At 33.8% G+C, this 17,280-nt stretch overlaps 1 protein-coding gene across 2 annotated transcripts in view; it reads right to left on the bottom strand.

Moving 5' to 3' along the window:
- MON2 (MON2 homolog, regulator of endosome-to-Golgi trafficking) overlaps positions 1-17,280 on the bottom strand; it is a 121,851-nt gene that overhangs the window by 10,550 nt on the left and 94,021 nt on the right. For both annotated transcript variants that reach the window (XM_082665115.1, XM_082665116.1), the window contains 4 exons: positions 12,829-12,889; positions 11,570-11,693; positions 8,218-8,425; positions 5,670-5,752 (listed from right to left, as the gene is read on the bottom strand). In XM_082665115.1, coding sequence (XP_082521241.1) covers positions 5,670-5,752; positions 8,218-8,425; positions 11,570-11,693; positions 12,829-12,889 — 476 coding nt within the window. The remainder of the gene's footprint in view (positions 1-5,669; positions 5,753-8,217; positions 8,426-11,569; positions 11,694-12,828; positions 12,890-17,280) is intronic.

Raw genomic sequence — 17,280 nt, 5'->3', positions numbered from 1 at the left:
AGTACTCAGTACTCATCCATCAATAATCACCCTAAATGTAAATGGATTGAATTCACCAATCAAAAGACATAGACTGGTTTGATGGATTAAAAAATAAGGCCCAAGTACATGCTGTCTCCAGGAGACTCATGTCAGCTCTGAAGACAAACACAGGCTCAAAATGAAGGGATGGAAGATGATACTTCAAGCACATGACAGCCAAAAGAAAGTGGATGTACCCATACTGATATCAGACAAAATACACTTCAAGCCAAAAAAGGTAACAAGAGACAAAGATGAATACTATATAATGATAAAGGGGAAAATTCATCAAGAAGACATAACAGTTAATATATATGTACCTAACAGTTAATATGTATGTACCTAACATAAAAGCACCAAAATATATAAAGCAATTATTAATACATCTAAAGGGAGAAACTGACAGCAACACAGTAATAGTAGGTGACTTTAACACCTCACTTATAGCAATGGATAGATCATTCAGACCGAAAGTCAACAAATAAATAGTGGCCTTCAATGAAACATTAGAGCAGATGGGCTTGATAGATTTATAGAGAACATGCCACCCAAATGCACCAGAATACACATTCTTCTCAAGTGCACATGGAACATTATTAAGGACAGACCATATGTTGGGGTACAAGTCTCAATAAATTTAAGAAGACTGAAACCATATCAAACATCTTTTCTGATCACAAATGGTATGACACTAGAAATCAACTACAAAAAGAAAGCTGGAAAAATCACAAATATGTGGAAACTAAAGAAACATGCTACTGAACAACTATTGGGTCAATGAAGAAAGCAAAGGATAAATTTTAAAAACACCTGAAGACAAATGGAAACAAAAATACAACATTCCAAAATCTATGGGATGCAGCAAAAGTGGTATTTATGGGGAAGTTTATAGCAATACAGGCCTGCCTCAAGAAACAACAAAAATCTCAAAAAATCTAACCTTACACCTAAAGGAACTAGAAAAGGACAAATGAAGCCCAAAGTCAGTGGAAGAAAGGAAATAATAAACAGCAGAGCAGAAATAACTGAAATAGAGACTAAAAAGACAATAGCAAAGATCAATAAAACTAAGAGCTGCTTCTTAAAAAAGAGCAATAAAACTGAGAAACCTTTAGCTAGACTCACTGAGGAAAAAAGAGAAGGCTTAGATGAATAAAATCAAAAACAAAAGAGGAGATGGACTTCCCTGGTGGTCCAGTGGTTAAGGCTCTGTGCTTCCACTGCAGGGGCATGAGCCTGATCCCTGGTTGGGGAACTAAGATCCCGCATACCATGCAGCATGGCCAAAAAAATTAAAAAAAAAAAAAAAAGAGAAATAACAGATACCACAAAAATAGAAAACATTATGAGAATACTATGAACAGCTATATGCCAACAAAATGGACAACGTAGATGAAATGGATAAATTCTCAGAATCATACACTCTTCCAAGACTGAATCATGAAGAAACAGGAAATCCGAATAGACTGATCACTAGCAAGGGTACTGAAACGGTAATAAAAAACCTCATAAAAAAACAAAAATCCAGGGCCAGATGGCTTCACAGGTGAATTCTACTAAACATTCAAAGAAAATTTAATACTAATGCTTCCTAAATTCTTCCCAAAAATAGAAGGGGAGGGAATGCTTCCTAACTCATTTTACAAGGCCGCCATTACCCTGATACCAAAATCAAATAAGGACAAAAAGAAAAAAGAAAACTGCAAGCCAATATGTCTGTTGAACATAAATGCAAACACTGTCAACAAAATATTAGCAAACTGAACTCAACAATAAGTTGAAAGGATCATACACAATCATTAAGCGGGATTTATTCCAGAGATACAAATTAATTTCAACTGCAAATTAATCAACATGATACACCACATTAACAAAATGGATAAAAGCCTTATGATCATCTCAACAGATACAGGAAAAGCATTTGACAAGATTCAACGCCTATTTTTCTAATAAAAACTCTCAATAAAATGGATATAGAGGACTGTACCTCAACAATAATAAAAGCTGTATGACAAACCCACAGCTAACATCATACACAGTGGTGAAAAATTGAAAGCCATCTCTCTAAGATCAGGAAAAGGACAAGAATACCCACTCTCACCACTCTTATTCAACATGGTATTGGAAGTCCTAACCAAAGCAATTAGGCAAGAGAAAGAAATAAAAGGCATCAAAATTGGAAAGGAAGACATAAAACTATCACTATTTCTGGATGACATGATTTTATATATAGAAATCCTAAAGACTCCACCAAAAAACTGTCAGGAATAATAAATGAATATATTAAAGTTTCAGGGTATGAAATCAACATACAAAATCTGTTGCATTCTGTACACTAGCAACAAACTATCAGAAAGAGAAATCAGGAAAACAGTCTCATTTACAATCGCAGCAAAAAGAATAAAATACCTAGGAACAAATTTAACCAAGGAGGTGAAAGAACCTGTACACTGAAAACTATAAGACACTGGTGAAAGAAACTGAAGAAGATGCAAAGGAATAGAAAGATATTCCATACTCATGGACTGGAAGAATTAACATTGTTAAAATGTCCATATTACCTAAAGCAATCTACAGAGTCAATGCAATCCCTATCAAAATCCCAATGATATTTTTCACAGAAATAGAACAAAAAAATCCTAAAATTTATATGGAACCACAAAAGACCCTGAAGAGCAAAGCAATCCTGAGAAAAAAAGAACAAAGCTGTAGGTATCACACTCCCTGTTTTCAAATTATACTACAAAACTGTAGCAATCAAAACATCCTGGTATTGCCAGCAAAACAGACACACAGATCAATGGAATTCAGTTGAGAGCCTAGAAATAAACCCACACATATATGGAAAATTAATTTACATCAAAAGAACAAAGAACATACAGTGGAGAAAAGACAGTGTCTTCAATAAGAGGCGTTGGGAGAACTGGACAGCCAGACGCAAAAGAATAAAACTAGACCACTATATTACTTATCTTACACCAGACACAAAAATCAACTCAAAATGGATTAAAGACTTGAATGTAAGACCTGAAACCATAAAAATCCTAGACAAAAACATAGGCAGTACACTCATTCACACTGGTCTTAGAAATATCTTTCTGGATATATCTCCCCAGGCAAGGGTAAGAAAAGCAAAAATAAATAAATGAGAGTGTATCAAACTAAAAAGCTTCTGCACAGTAAAGGAAACTGTCAACAAAATGAAAAGATTACCTACCAAATGGAAGAAGATATTTGCAAATCATTATATCTGATAAGGGGTTAATATCCAAAATACATAAAGAACTTATACAACTCAACAACAAAAAAACAAACAACTCTATTAAAAAATGGGCAGAGGATCTGAATAGACATTTTTCCAAAAAAGACATATAGATGGGGCTTCCCTGGTGGCACAGTGGTTAAGAATCCACCTGCCAATGCAGGGGACACGGGTTCGAGCCCTGGTCCGGGAAGATCCCACAGGCTGCAGCAACTAAGCACGTGTGCCACAACTACTGAGCCTGCGTGCTGCAACTACTGAAGCCCGCGTACCGAGAGCCTGTGCTCCGCAACAAGAGAAGCCATCACAGTGGAAGCCTGTGCACCTCAACGAAGAGCAGCCCCCGCTCAACACAACTAGAGAAAGCCTGCGTGCAGCAACGAAGACCCAATGCAGTCAAAAAATAAATAAATAAATTTATTAAAAAAAAAAAAGACATACAGATGGCCATAGGCACATGAAAAGATTCTCAACATGACTAATCATTAGGGAGATGCAAATCAAAACCACAATGAAATATAACCTCATGCCCATTAGAATGACTACTATTGAAAAGGCAAGAAAATAACAAATGTTAGAATGTGGGGGGGAAAGGGAATCCTTATACAATGTCAGTGAAAATGTAAATTTGTGTAGCCACTATGGAAAACAGTATGGAGGTTCCTCAAAAAATTAAGACTAGAACTACCATATGATCCAGCAATTACACTTCTGGGCATTTATCTGAAGAATACGAAAATACTAATCTGAAAAGATACATGCATCCCATGGTCATCATAGCATTATTTACAATAGCCAAGAAATGGAAACATCAATGGATTAATGGCTAAAGACAATGCTCTATACACACACACACACACATATATACATACATATACAATGGGATACTACTACTCAGCCATAAAAAAGAAGGAAATCTTGCCATTTGCAACAGCATGATGGAACTTGAGGGTATTATGCTAAGCAAAATAAGTCAGATGGAGAAAGACAAATACTGTATGATTTCACCCATATGTGGAATATTTTTTTAAAAAAATAATAAACAAACCAAACCAAATAAAAACAAACACATAGATACAGAGAACAGAGTAGTGGTTACCAGAAGGGAAGGGAGATGGGGGAGGGTGAAATGGATAAAGGGGGACACCTGTATGGTGATGGATAAAAACTAAACTTTTGGTGGTGAGCACAGTAGTGTAGTATATACACAAGTAAAAATATAATGTTGTACACGTGAAACATATAATGTTATAAACCAATCGTACTCGATAAATAAAATAATAATAAACCACAAGGAGGTATCACTTCAAACCTGTTTGAATGGTGCCATCAAAAAAAGAAGAAATATTAAGTGTTAGCAAGGATGTGGAGAAAAGGGAAGCCTTGTGCCCTGTGCATGGGAATGTAATTTAGTACAACCACCATGAAAAACAGTATAGCGTTTCCTCAAAAAATTAAAAATAGAACTACCATATGATCCAGCAACTCCACTTCTAGGCATATGTCCAAAGAAAAAGGAAACAGGATCTCAAAGAGATAACCGCACTCCCAATGTTCATTGTAGCATTACTCACAATAGCCAAGACATAGAAACAACCTAAGTGTCCATTAATGGATGAATGGATAATGATGTGCTACATGTGTATATGTATATTTATATGTATTTGTAAACACACATATACACACACACACAACAAAATATTATTCACTCGTGAGAAAGAGGAAAATCCTGCCTTTTGAGACAATGGGATAGACCTGAGGGCATTATGTTAAGTGAAATAGAGAAAGACAAATATGTGGAATCTAAAAAAGCTGAACTCCTAGAAACAGAGGGTAGAATGGTGGTTGCCAATTCTGGGAGGGTCAGGGAAATGGGTAGATGTTGGTCAAAGGGTACAAACTTCCAGGTATAAGATGAATAAATTCCAGGGATTTAGTATACAGCATGGTGATTACAGTTAATAATACTGTGTTATATACTTGCAGGTTGCTAAGAGAGTAGATCTTAAAATGTTCTCAGCACAGACAAGGAATGGTAATTGTGTGACATGATGGAGGTGTTAGCTAACACTTCCATGGTAAACATATTGCAATATAAAAAGGTATCAAATCAACAAGTTGTATACCTTCAACTTATACACGGTTGTATGTCAACCACATCTCAAAGCTGGGGGGAAAAAAGTCAGCAAAATTTGCTTTTACAAAGTAATTTTACTTAATTGATATCCTAATGGACTTGCTGCTTTGTTGTCATAAGGTCTGGAGAAAAATGTCTTATAGCTGTTATGCTCCTAAAACTCAGTTAACTTAATAGTAGTATAAAAATACAACACAAATAGAACATAAATGTTATAAATTTAGAATAACTGAGTTTCCAAGCACTTACCATTCTCAGGCTGAGTTTTCTTAAGTGAATCAATGAGAGTACTGACTGCTTTTAAGACAAATATGATTTCTGTTACTTGTTGCCTAAAAAAAAGATGGGAAATTATTTCCATCAAGATTTCAAGATATGTCATGTGTGTTTTGTACTAAGTTATACAAATAGACATACTCTGGAAAACATTAAACACAAAACAATGCAAAGTTAATATTAGTTTTAAATTCTTATAAAAGAAAATCATTTCATTAACATGTACTTCAGTGTGCAATTAAGATTTATAGTTATTCTAAGTTATCAACATTAAAATGGGGGAGGCAATCTACTCATGCAAATCTAAATTTATTAGTAAGGTATTTCATAGAACTACTTCAAATTAAAACACTGTACAAGATGTGCTTTTAAAACTTCTACAGCAGTTTTTCTTTTTTTTTTTTAACTTATTAGTACTAAAAGAGATTTGCCAAAGCTTAAAGGGAAATAAAGATCACTATTACCCCCTTCACATATTTTATCATGCTGTGAAAAGTATCTTTAAAATCACAATAGTACTTATTTAACTTTCTAAAACAACAAATAAGAAATATGCTCAAAATCAACCCCAAGGTGACACTGTTTGGAGACATTAGCAATGAAGAATAAACTTGGAGTAAAGGACCAACAAGAGTAGTTTGATTTCTTTCTTTATCCTTGCAGAAATATATCTCTTCTGCTCTACAGTCCTCCCCCACACCCTACTCCTGGTATGAATCTGTGTTATCACTCAACAGATAAGATTTTCCTAATACTATGACAGGGTACTATTTCAAGCCTCCCTTTGTAAGTATACAAATATTTTATTGTGTTGCAGTGTAGCTTTTTAGAAAATAATGCAATAATACTGCATCAAACACAGGATGATACAATATAACAACTATAAATAAGACTCAATTTAAAGCAATAAACACTTAAAACACAAAAAATGAAGGAAAGCTGCTTTCTGAAATCGAATAATATCTTATACTCCAATAAAAATATTCCAATCAAGGCAACTCCATTACTGCTTTTCCAAGTATGCTTCAGAGGTCAATTTTAATAAATCAATTTTCAATCATGACAATAACCAAATTATTAACATGTCTTTGGAATGTTTTTGTATAAAATCCACTAGGAGGTATAATTTATGTTCTAGAAATTCAAAATACAGTGGATGCTAGAAGTAGAAATACAAATGGCAAATAAGCATTGGTAATTAAAAAAAGAAAAGAAAAATTTAAAAAAAAGCGGATATTTCTTCATTCATCAAATTTTTAAAAAGAAAAAATAAGTGATAAAGTGGCAAATAATTTTAAACTGCTAAAAATTGAGGGAAAAGACAGTCATATACTCCTGGGAGAAAATAAACTGATAGAAGTCTCTAACAGGCAATTTTTAATATATATCAAAACCTTTTAAAATGTCTGTATCTTTTGACAGGTCAATCCTAACTCTGGAGATTTATTCTAAGTAAATAAGAATGTAAACAAAGACTTAGGGTTACTGATTTACTGCCTTATGAGATGGGACCTGGAATGATTTTCCTAACTCTTTCCTGACTTTGATAACTTTGTCTTCCAATATTATTTTCTGTTTGCTTCTTTGATAACTTTGTCTTCCAATATTATTTTCTGTTTGCTTCATTTGCTTTGCCTTAACCTCTAACTTACACATTAAAAAATAGATTGGAGGGGCTTCCCTGGTGGCACGGTGGTTGAGAGTCCACCTGCCGATGCAGGGGACACGGGTTCGTGCCCCGGTCCGGAAAGATCCCACATGCCGCGCAGCGGCTGGGCCCGAGAGCCATGGCCGCTGAGCCTACGCATCTGGAGCCTGTGCTCCGCAACGGGAGAGGCCACAACAGTGAGAGGCCCGCGTACCGCAAAAAAAAAAATAGATTGGCAACATAACTGCAATTTATGATTGTATTTTTTGATGAATTCTGATATATACCCCAACTTTGATTAGCCTTGGCTTAGCAGAAAGACCTAGATCCCCTTCAACTGGCATGGCATGACTACATGAGAAGCAAATCAGTTTAGGTACAAGGGCTTAATTAAGCAAATTAGATGAAAAGAAGATCTAAGATATGGCTAGATGACTTACAGAGAAACCTAGAAATAACTGTAAAACAAATTAGGAAGTTCATAAAGTATGATTTATCTGTTATTTTCTCTCTAGAGAGATTCACGATCATGTGTTCATACAGATCCACAAGTCCTTACCCAGAAATCCTTGAGAAGATATATTTTAGAATTCAATTTTTTTCGAATTAAAATAAGTAATTTGGTATATATACCATATATTACTTAACCTCCATAAGCAGTATGAAAAAGCACCCCATAATAAAACACAGTAATATATCTGCAGCAAAACTTATGAATATTTACACTGTATGGGATAAATAAAATTATAAACAGCCTCAGGTTAAGTTCAGATCACTTATGAAAACACTTGATTTCCAGAGCTTTTTAAAAGTATTAATAACTATGACAGTGTATTTCCTTCTTTAATTAAAAAAATACATATATACATATACCTTGGAAGAGGGCATTTACCACTTAATCTTTCATCCTCTATATAACGATGTAGTACATCTTGAGACCTCTTTAGAAGCACTGAGAGTGCCATCCGTGAGATGTAGCCTTCTTGAGATGTTGTGACTTTATTGCTGAAGGAAAACTGGAGCAGTGTTTCAAAACACATTTTAGAAAATTCTTCTCTCAAACGAATATCAATCTCTGCTTCTGTAGAATTAACAATGTTTGATGGTTAATACAAGGTTAAATAAATACATCTTAATGACACGATTCTTAGCAAACTAGGAATAGAAGGAAATTCCTTAACTGATAAAGAGCATCTATGAAAAACTTATACCATCCACACACACACACACACACACACACACACACACACACACAGAAACAGTTTTCCTCCTTGCAAGGTCAAAAAACAAGGCAAGACTATCCACTCTCATCACTTCAACATTTGTCTTGTCTTGGTCTTTTTATACACTTCTACAGCACTAGAGTACCTCTCAACAATCTTCTACATGGTCAAACTTGGAATAATCCGTTTGTCTGTCTGTTTCTTTTTTTCTCTTGGCAATATCTTCCCTGGACTCTGACCTCTGCTCCAGTCTGGACTAGTTGCTCTCTGGACATACTGTCCAGTTATATCCTGGAACTAGTCTTTGGCCTCACCCTGCGAGTTGTTTTTTTCCTCTCTTGTGTTATATCTTACTTTCTAGACCTCATGCTTTCCCTTTTTTTGATTTACTCCTTTGTTTTCACAAGGCATACTCTGTAGTACCTGAGGAAGTGAATGGGAAGTAAAAATTTTGAGACCTTACATTTCTGAAAGTGTCATTTTACTGTGGTACTCAAAGTGTGGTTCCTAGCAGCATCAGCACCACCAGAGAACTTGTTAGAAATGCAAATTCTCATGCCTCACCCCAGACCTACTGAATCAGAAACTCTGGGGTTACAGTCCAGCAATGACTTCACTCCAGGTGAGGATAATGCACACTGACATTTGAGAATTACCATTCTACACTCCTCACTTGGCCAACAGTGGGCCTAGGTATAAAACGCCATGTTAAAAATCTTTTCCATTTATGACTATGAAACCATAGCCTCAATGTCTCTGAGCATCCAGTGTTGCTGAGAATTGTAATGTCCTTTTGATACAACTCTTTTGTGTTTGAACTTTTTTCTTTTCTTTTTGAAATCTTTTAGCATCTTCTCTTTATTTCTATTATTCTGGTATTTCATGATGACATGTCTTATTGTGAGTCTTTTTTCTTTCACTATTCTGGGTACTGAGAGACCACTTTTAATCTGCAGAATTGTATCTTCAGTTTGTTTCTTTGATAATTTCCTCTCCTAGCTTTTCTCTATTCTCTCTTTCTGGAAGACCTATTGTCAGATGTTAGATCCCTCGGATCCATTTTATTTCTTTCTTCTCATACTGTCCACTTGTTTGTCTTTGCTCTACTTCTGGGTTATATTTTCTTAATGTTTTCTTCCAACCCTCCATTGAACATATTTCAGCTATCATATTTTTAGCTTCTTTGAGCTCTTTCGTGTTCTGATTGTTCCATTTTAATATCATTCTTCTTGTTTCATGAATGTAAAATCTTTTATCTCCTTAAGCATCCTAATTATATATTTTTTTAAATAAATGTTTTCTATGGCTCTGCATTTTATCTCTTTCCTACCAGTTTCTTTCACCCTCTCTTCATTTGTTTTGGTCTTTCTCTTTTGTGTTGGAAGATTTCCTCAAACGCCTGTGAGCTGTGGCTGTCAAATCATACTTAAGAGCAGGGGACCAAAAATAATCACTGGAACCTCTGTGTTTATAGCTTGGTCTTGTTTATTAGCAGGAAAGACTCTGTATGTATATGTTTAAAGAAAAGTCCAAGTTAAAGCTGAGAAATTTGTGTCCAATGGTCAAGTCACTGGAAGAACATACATGTACCTTCTTTATCTTGGTACATTTAATATTATAAATGGCAAGAGGTATCATCAGAAAACTGCTAGAAAAGTATACATGGTAACTTGGTAATCCTTATTTAGCTTAGAATATTTACATATAATTATAAACATGGTTCCTAAAATGTATTTTATAAAAAATTTATCTATAATTTTTAAATATTCTTAATAAAAAGCTGACTAAATTAAGATAAATGGACTTCAAAATTTTTTCTCTGAGGTGCTAATGTTTTCAAACCTGTACTTTACCAGATTAATTTTAAAAACTGTCTGGGCTAGGAAAAAGAACCAGTTTGTGAAGTAAGCAGTATCTAGTGGTCAAACTGTACATAGAAATGCTCTTTAAAGTGTTTGCCACAGTTTAGTAGAATTTAGTCACAGCTCCAGTAAATTCTGGGGACAAAGGATATGAATGGCACAAATTTAGAACTTTTTAATTATCTCACCAAAAAAATCACATTATGGTGCCACGATTACATTTAACACTTGAGCATAGGTTTAAAAAAAAGAAATAATAGCAAAAACCAACTTACATCTCATCTCCCAATATGGTACATCAAAAGAAGCATGTGGTTCTTTTTAAGGATGAACTTTGGTCTCCAGGCTTAAGACTGTGGGCAATTATTTTCAACCTTTCTAAACCCATTTCCCCTCTGTAATACAGTAGAACCTATCCTCACAGAAATGTTGTGAGGGATGAGATTAATATTCTAGCATAACCCTGCACATTGTGGTCATTCACTAAATCTTAGTTCTAACAAATGTTAAGGATTTTTTTTTTTTAATGAACTAGCTCTGCAATTATAGTCCTGAGAGGTTGGTATTAATATCTTTATTTTACAGATGACCAAATTGACACTTAGGGGGCTTCCCTGGTGGCGCAGTGGTTGAGAGTCCGCCTGCAGATGCAGGGGACACGGATTCGTGTCCTGGTCTGGGAAGATCCCACATGCCGCGGAGCGGCTGGTCACGAGAGCCATGGCTGCTGGGCCAGCGCGTCTGGAGCCTGTGCTCCGCAACAGGAGAGGCCACAGCAGTGAGAGGCCCGCATACCGCAAAAAAAAAACAAACAAAAAAAAACCACACTTAACCAACTACTAAGTGGCAGAATACACATTCATTACCTCCCAATAATCCATGACTTCACAAAACTGGTGATTTATGTCAGCCTGCAATGATTTAGGTGGATTCCATAAGTGCTTTGCAATTTAATTCATCACAGAATATTTACCACGTTTTCCCCTCATAAAGCTTAATATTCTATATCACATTCTTAACCATTCTCCTATTTACATTTACCACAATTGTAGGAGTAAACATTTCTAGTAGAAGTCAGCTTCTTCAAAAGTGCTTCAATACTTATTAACATTAAAAAAAATAAATATTGAAATAACATACCTGTAAATGAAGATGACTGAGAATGTATTGATCCCTTATTAAGCATAGTCATTATCTGACCAACAAATTCCTTAGGAATAAAATTGGCATAAGGTAGTATCTCAGTGCTGATAAGCTGAACTACCTAAAACAAAAGATGCAAATTCAAAGGTATTTTTTTTCTTGAAAGAGACTAACTCAAATGATAATTTCTAGAGTAAAATTTAAATTTTATTTTAAAAGAAAATCAGTTAAAGAATCTTTCTTAATAGAAGTATACAACCATTTTAATGTTAATATGCAGGATAAGTCGTCTGTTTCCCTCATCTGTCTTAGTAAATAACTTTATTATGAAATAGTCAATACTATAAACTGTTTACTATACAAAAACTTCAATAAATTTTGATCTGCAACATGATAAATGCAAAGAGAGCTCTGGAGAAAAAAATCAGCATATGAAATGTATCCATGTTAGAATAAAGTATCTAAAACAGGGTTAAGAACATGATTTAAATCTCCTTTTAGAACCATAAAAATGCGCCATTAAGAAGTTATATTCATTTTTGTTAAATAGTTTATTTCTAACATACAATGTGTGATTTTGCCTTTTGAAGAGAAAGAAGAAAAGTTTGAGGAGAGTTTTCAAGAGTTAACATAGCAATGGGACAAAAGGCAATATTTTGCATCTATATATCGATAGGATGCCTATGCTTTCTATGTAATTTATTTGATTTGCTTTATTTAAAAGTTCCCTTATCCCACTTAAAGGGAAAAAATAACCCCCCCGAACAAAAAAAATCCATAACCAAAAACTACTTCTTTAAATTCCAGTTATAATCAGCAAAATATATTCTTTAAAAAAACATTCATTATTTACTTCTACATCTGGTTAAAAATAAAAAATCTGAGCAACTTATTGATTAATTTAAATACAAATATCTGATTTGTCAAACTATAAAGTATGCTCTCAAATACATGCTCACTGACTGATGGATTTATTTTACTAAACCAACTGTTTTTTAAAATTATTAAATGGACACAGCTAAGTATCTGGACAACACGCACACAGCACAAAGCTAACAAATATAAGAAATTAATTTTTTAAATGTCAGTGCTTTAAAAATTAAACTTTAACCTTTGTGTTTTAATGCTTTTAGGTTCAAGCTCAACCTATCACTTTACTTTTTTTTTTTTTTTTTTAGCAATTTTACAGTTTCAACATTTCTACTATTTGGTTTTCATAAATGGTCACAGGAAAATCTTTTAAATAGCTTCCTCACCTCAACATCAATACTTTCATTTCTTTGAAATTCTTGAATAGAGAGGTTATCTGGAGGTATGCTAAAAGAAAAATAAATAAAAGACTTGATTTTTAAAGGTAAAATATCTCCTTAAAATACAAACAGAAAATAAACAGAATTCAAGTATCAAAAAAATATATTTTCTCACCCAAGTTAGAACATTATCAGTTATTTAAAAGAACAGTATTTTTAATTAATTAGTATAAATGACTAAGCTAATTACAAACATGAAATTCTAGCTACAAAAATAATTAGTACAATCTTGAACTAAATAAAACCTGTAGAACAAAACTTCTTTTAATACTATGAATGAAAAACGAAGAAAAGTAAAGATACTATCATCTGGAGTTACAGCAAAAATTACCACTGTGACAAAAACTGAATTCACTTATATTGCCAGTAATTTCAGAGAAAGTTAAAAGAGCCTTGGTCAAGATGCTGAATTATTCATTCAGCAACAGCCCACTGCGCATTAATTTGTAATAAATACAATATACTAAATATCTTTACAGTAAAAGAGAACATCTGGAAAGAAGTGGACTGATTCAGACTTTCTAAAACAGAACAGTGTTCCAACAAGATCAGAATAAATCAACAGTTCCGAGGGAACCAAAGCTAATTCTAGACCCTGTGGCTCTGAATAAGAATGAGCAGTATAGTTCTATTAAACTTATGAAACAATGAAATATTAAGCACTTAAAAACAGCTGAGAATAGGATGGTAATGATTATAACAATAATAATGACAGCAAAAATTAGAAAGCCAGCCACTGTATTATGAGTTTTATTTACATTATCTCCTATGTTCCACAGTAACCACATGTATTATCATGTAATTGACAGAAGAGGAAATTGAAGGTTCGAATGGCTTAGTAATATGACCAAGAACACATCGTAAATAAATGACAAGGCCACAATTTGAACCTAGATTTATATGATATTTGAGCCTAAGTTCTTTTCTTTTATAAAAGTTATAAATGTAAAAACAGTATTATCATATTTAGATTTAGAGGTACAGTATAGAGTTTTGTATCTAGAGCTATTTTTGCTCTATTTGGTATTATTTGGTTTATCTAACCAAAGGTATTAAAATACACACACACACAAAGACAAATACCAACTGGCTAACTATTGTACTAATAAAAAAAAGCTTATCAGGAACATACAGTATTAATATTATTGGGATCACATATCAGAAACACTGAACCTTATTTTTTTTTTGAGACTTCCAATTTTTTAAATAGATTTCATTTATTTATTTGTTCATTTTTGGCTGCACTGGGTCTTTGTTGCTGCACGCGGGCTTTCTCTAGTTGTGGCGGGGGTGGGGCTCCTCTTCATTGCAGTGCGAGGGCTTCTCATTTCAGTGGCTTCTCTTGTTGTGGAGCACAGGCTCTAGGTGCACGAGCTTCAGTAGTTGTGGCTCACGGGCTCTAGAGCGCAGGCTCAGTAGCTGTGGCGCACAGGCTTAGTTGCTCCGCGGCCTGTGGAATCTTCCTGGACCAGGGCTCAAACCCGTGTCCTCTGCATTGGCAGGCAGATTCTTAACCACTGAGCCACCAGGGAAGCCCCTGAACTGTAGTTTTAAAATATCTTATAATGAGGGAAGAGAGTAGCATACAAAGCTGAAAGGTTAACTCCTCCTAATCCTAGTGATCAATAAAATCAAGAATTTATTCAATTGTGCACAGGTTGAATCTTCTGATCTCAGAACTCACACTAATGTTTATTTATTTTAATTTATAGTTAGTATCCTTTCTAGATACTGTGAGCATATCAAAAAACATTGGTCGAGCTTTTAAAAACACAGATGATTAACAGAATTTACCTATCAATTATAAAGGGAGATAGTCAATACTGCAGGTACAAATGGGCCATATAAGATCCGTATAGTCTCTAAGCTTGAGGAGTACAGTAGTTAGTAATTAAAAAAAATTTTTTTCATGAATCTTTATTTGAAAGAAAAGAGGCTTCAAACTGATAAAGTATTATGTGTATTTTTCATCAGTTCTCTCTGAATGGTACATTAAAATTATTTTTTGAGATATAATTCATACACCATAAAATTCACCCTTTTAAATTGCACAATTCAGCTTTTTAGTATGTTCACAAAGTTGTGCAATGGTCACCTCTTTTACTTCTAGAACATTTTCATCACCTCCAAAGAAACTCTGTATCCATTAGTAGTCACTCCCCATTCTACCCTCCTCCCAACTCTGATAACCATTAATCTATTTTCTGTCTCTACTGATTTGCCTATTCTGGACATATCACATAAATGAGACCATATAATATATGGCCTTTTGTGTCTGGGTTCTTTCACTTAGCATAATAATTTCAAGATTCATCTATGTTGTAACATGCATCAGTATTTCATTCCTTTTTATGGCTGAATATTCCACTGTATGGATGTACATATCACATTTAATTTATCCATTCATCAGTTGAACATTTGGATTGTTTTCATTTTTTGGCTGTTATAATGCTGCTACAAACATTAGTGTACAAGTTTTTGTGTGAACACGTTTCATTTCAATTCTTTTGGGTAGTACTTAGTGATTTTTAACTGAAGGTCAACAGACTATTAATTGTATCAATTCCCACTAGCCCACGTGTCTTCTAGAGGACAAGTACCATGTTTTGGTACTCAAAGGGTGGCTGAATGAATTCCTAACAGACTTTAAGTGTCCACCAGGTTACAGTCCTTATGTTGCTCATTTTTAATTGTTTTTCTTTCACTCATTTAAACAATTCATTCACTTATGATAGTCCTCAGTGATGTCCAAAGCCTCTTGTTTCTTCTAGTTGATTTTGGTTTTATTTGTTTTCTTTGTTACTGTACTGTTGCTGTTACTGTATGAAAGCAGCTTGCAGACCATAAACAGTTGGGAAACATCACAGAGAAAGGTATGGTTATTCACACAGTCTTTGAGTATCAGTAATTAGGTTAAAAAACTTATAAATGTTCCAATATAAAAGATACTCAAATATTCATATTATCTAAAAACCTAAGTCATGCTATTCCAAACACTCTTCCTACTGTTCAAATACTACTACTGATAGATTTCAATTATAGAACATTGTGTACATGTGCCATAAAATAAAATTTAAAATCTAACAGTTTGTGATTTTCCAAAGTAATCAATTATTTGGAAAACAAAAACAAAGGCAAAATCTTCTCATGAAACTGTGAAAGTGTGCATGGTTTTTAAGTTCTCTTAGTGAGCACTGCATTTTTATCATCAACTAACTAATAAAAGCTTTCACTTTGAGCCTTAAGGTATTTTTGGACTATGAAATAAAAACTAAATTGGCTTTATCAATGTAAACTATTCAATTAAAAACACTGATTAAAACATTAAGTCAAAATACATAAAATAATTGTGGACTTTTACAAGTAGTCAAATCAGTTAATTTAGTCTTACAATTAAGGACAATGATGCCAACTGAGAGGAAATGACCAGTTCAAGGTGAACAGAAAGTAGGCGGCAGAGTCAAGAGTAGGCCACAGGTCTCCTGACTCTCAATACAGGGTATCTTTCTATTACTTCATGTAGTAGAAGGCTTAAATGTGTAACTAGAATAACCACAACTTAGAACACTGATTCTGTGTTACTTAGTACCAGAATTTAGTACCTTTATTTTTTTTCTAGCCATTTAAAAAAACCCCAAATTTAGGGGTAAATTTCCTAGTCCCAGTTATTTAAAGTTTTGGTCGTTAAGTTTTTAGTTTAAAATATAGCTGTTTCACGGTAAAGGATATGGATAATGTCAGTTTCTCTTAAGTGAAAGAAATAATGATTATGAGGATAATAGTAGGAGCAAGCATTTTAATAGAAGCACTTACATTCCAGGAACTATTCTAAGCATTCATTTAAATGATTTAATCCTCACAATAACCCTATGAGTTAGGTAGCATTACTATTCCTATTTAGCAGATGAGGAAAATGAGTCACTGAAACATAAATAACTTGTACAAAATATCACAGTTACAAAGTTGTACAGTTGGGATTTGAATCCAGGTAATCTGGCTCCTGAGTCAATGCTCTTATCCTCTATGTTAACTGTTTCTTAAACTGTGTGATTTTTCAACATACTCAATATACTCAAACCTTTAATGTAAGTAGGGCCTCCAACAGGCAAAATACTGTAATGAAATTATACTACAACTGCATGAATACAAAAATTACATAAAATGTTAATTACCTATTATTAGGCCTTTGTTTCTCTACCTACTTTCCTGTACACAAAGAAAGTACTTAAGAAACTGAATTTAATAAAATAAGAACAAAGCTTGGAAAATGAAGAATGTTCAATAAGAAACTTGAGAATAAGAAAGACGGTGGAAAGACTCAGTCATAGGAAAAGAAATTCTTAAAGAAGTTTTACTCATTTCAAAAAAACTGATCTAAGCTCATTCAACTTATTAATA

Source organism: Grampus griseus, assembly GCF_964374135.1.
Source record: "Grampus griseus genome assembly, chromosome: 11".
NCBI classification, from domain to species: Eukaryota; Metazoa; Chordata; class Mammalia; order Artiodactyla; family Delphinidae; genus Grampus; species Grampus griseus.
The sequence above is the reverse complement of the archived record's forward strand: the minus strand, read 5'-3'. Positions and strand labels throughout refer to the sequence as shown.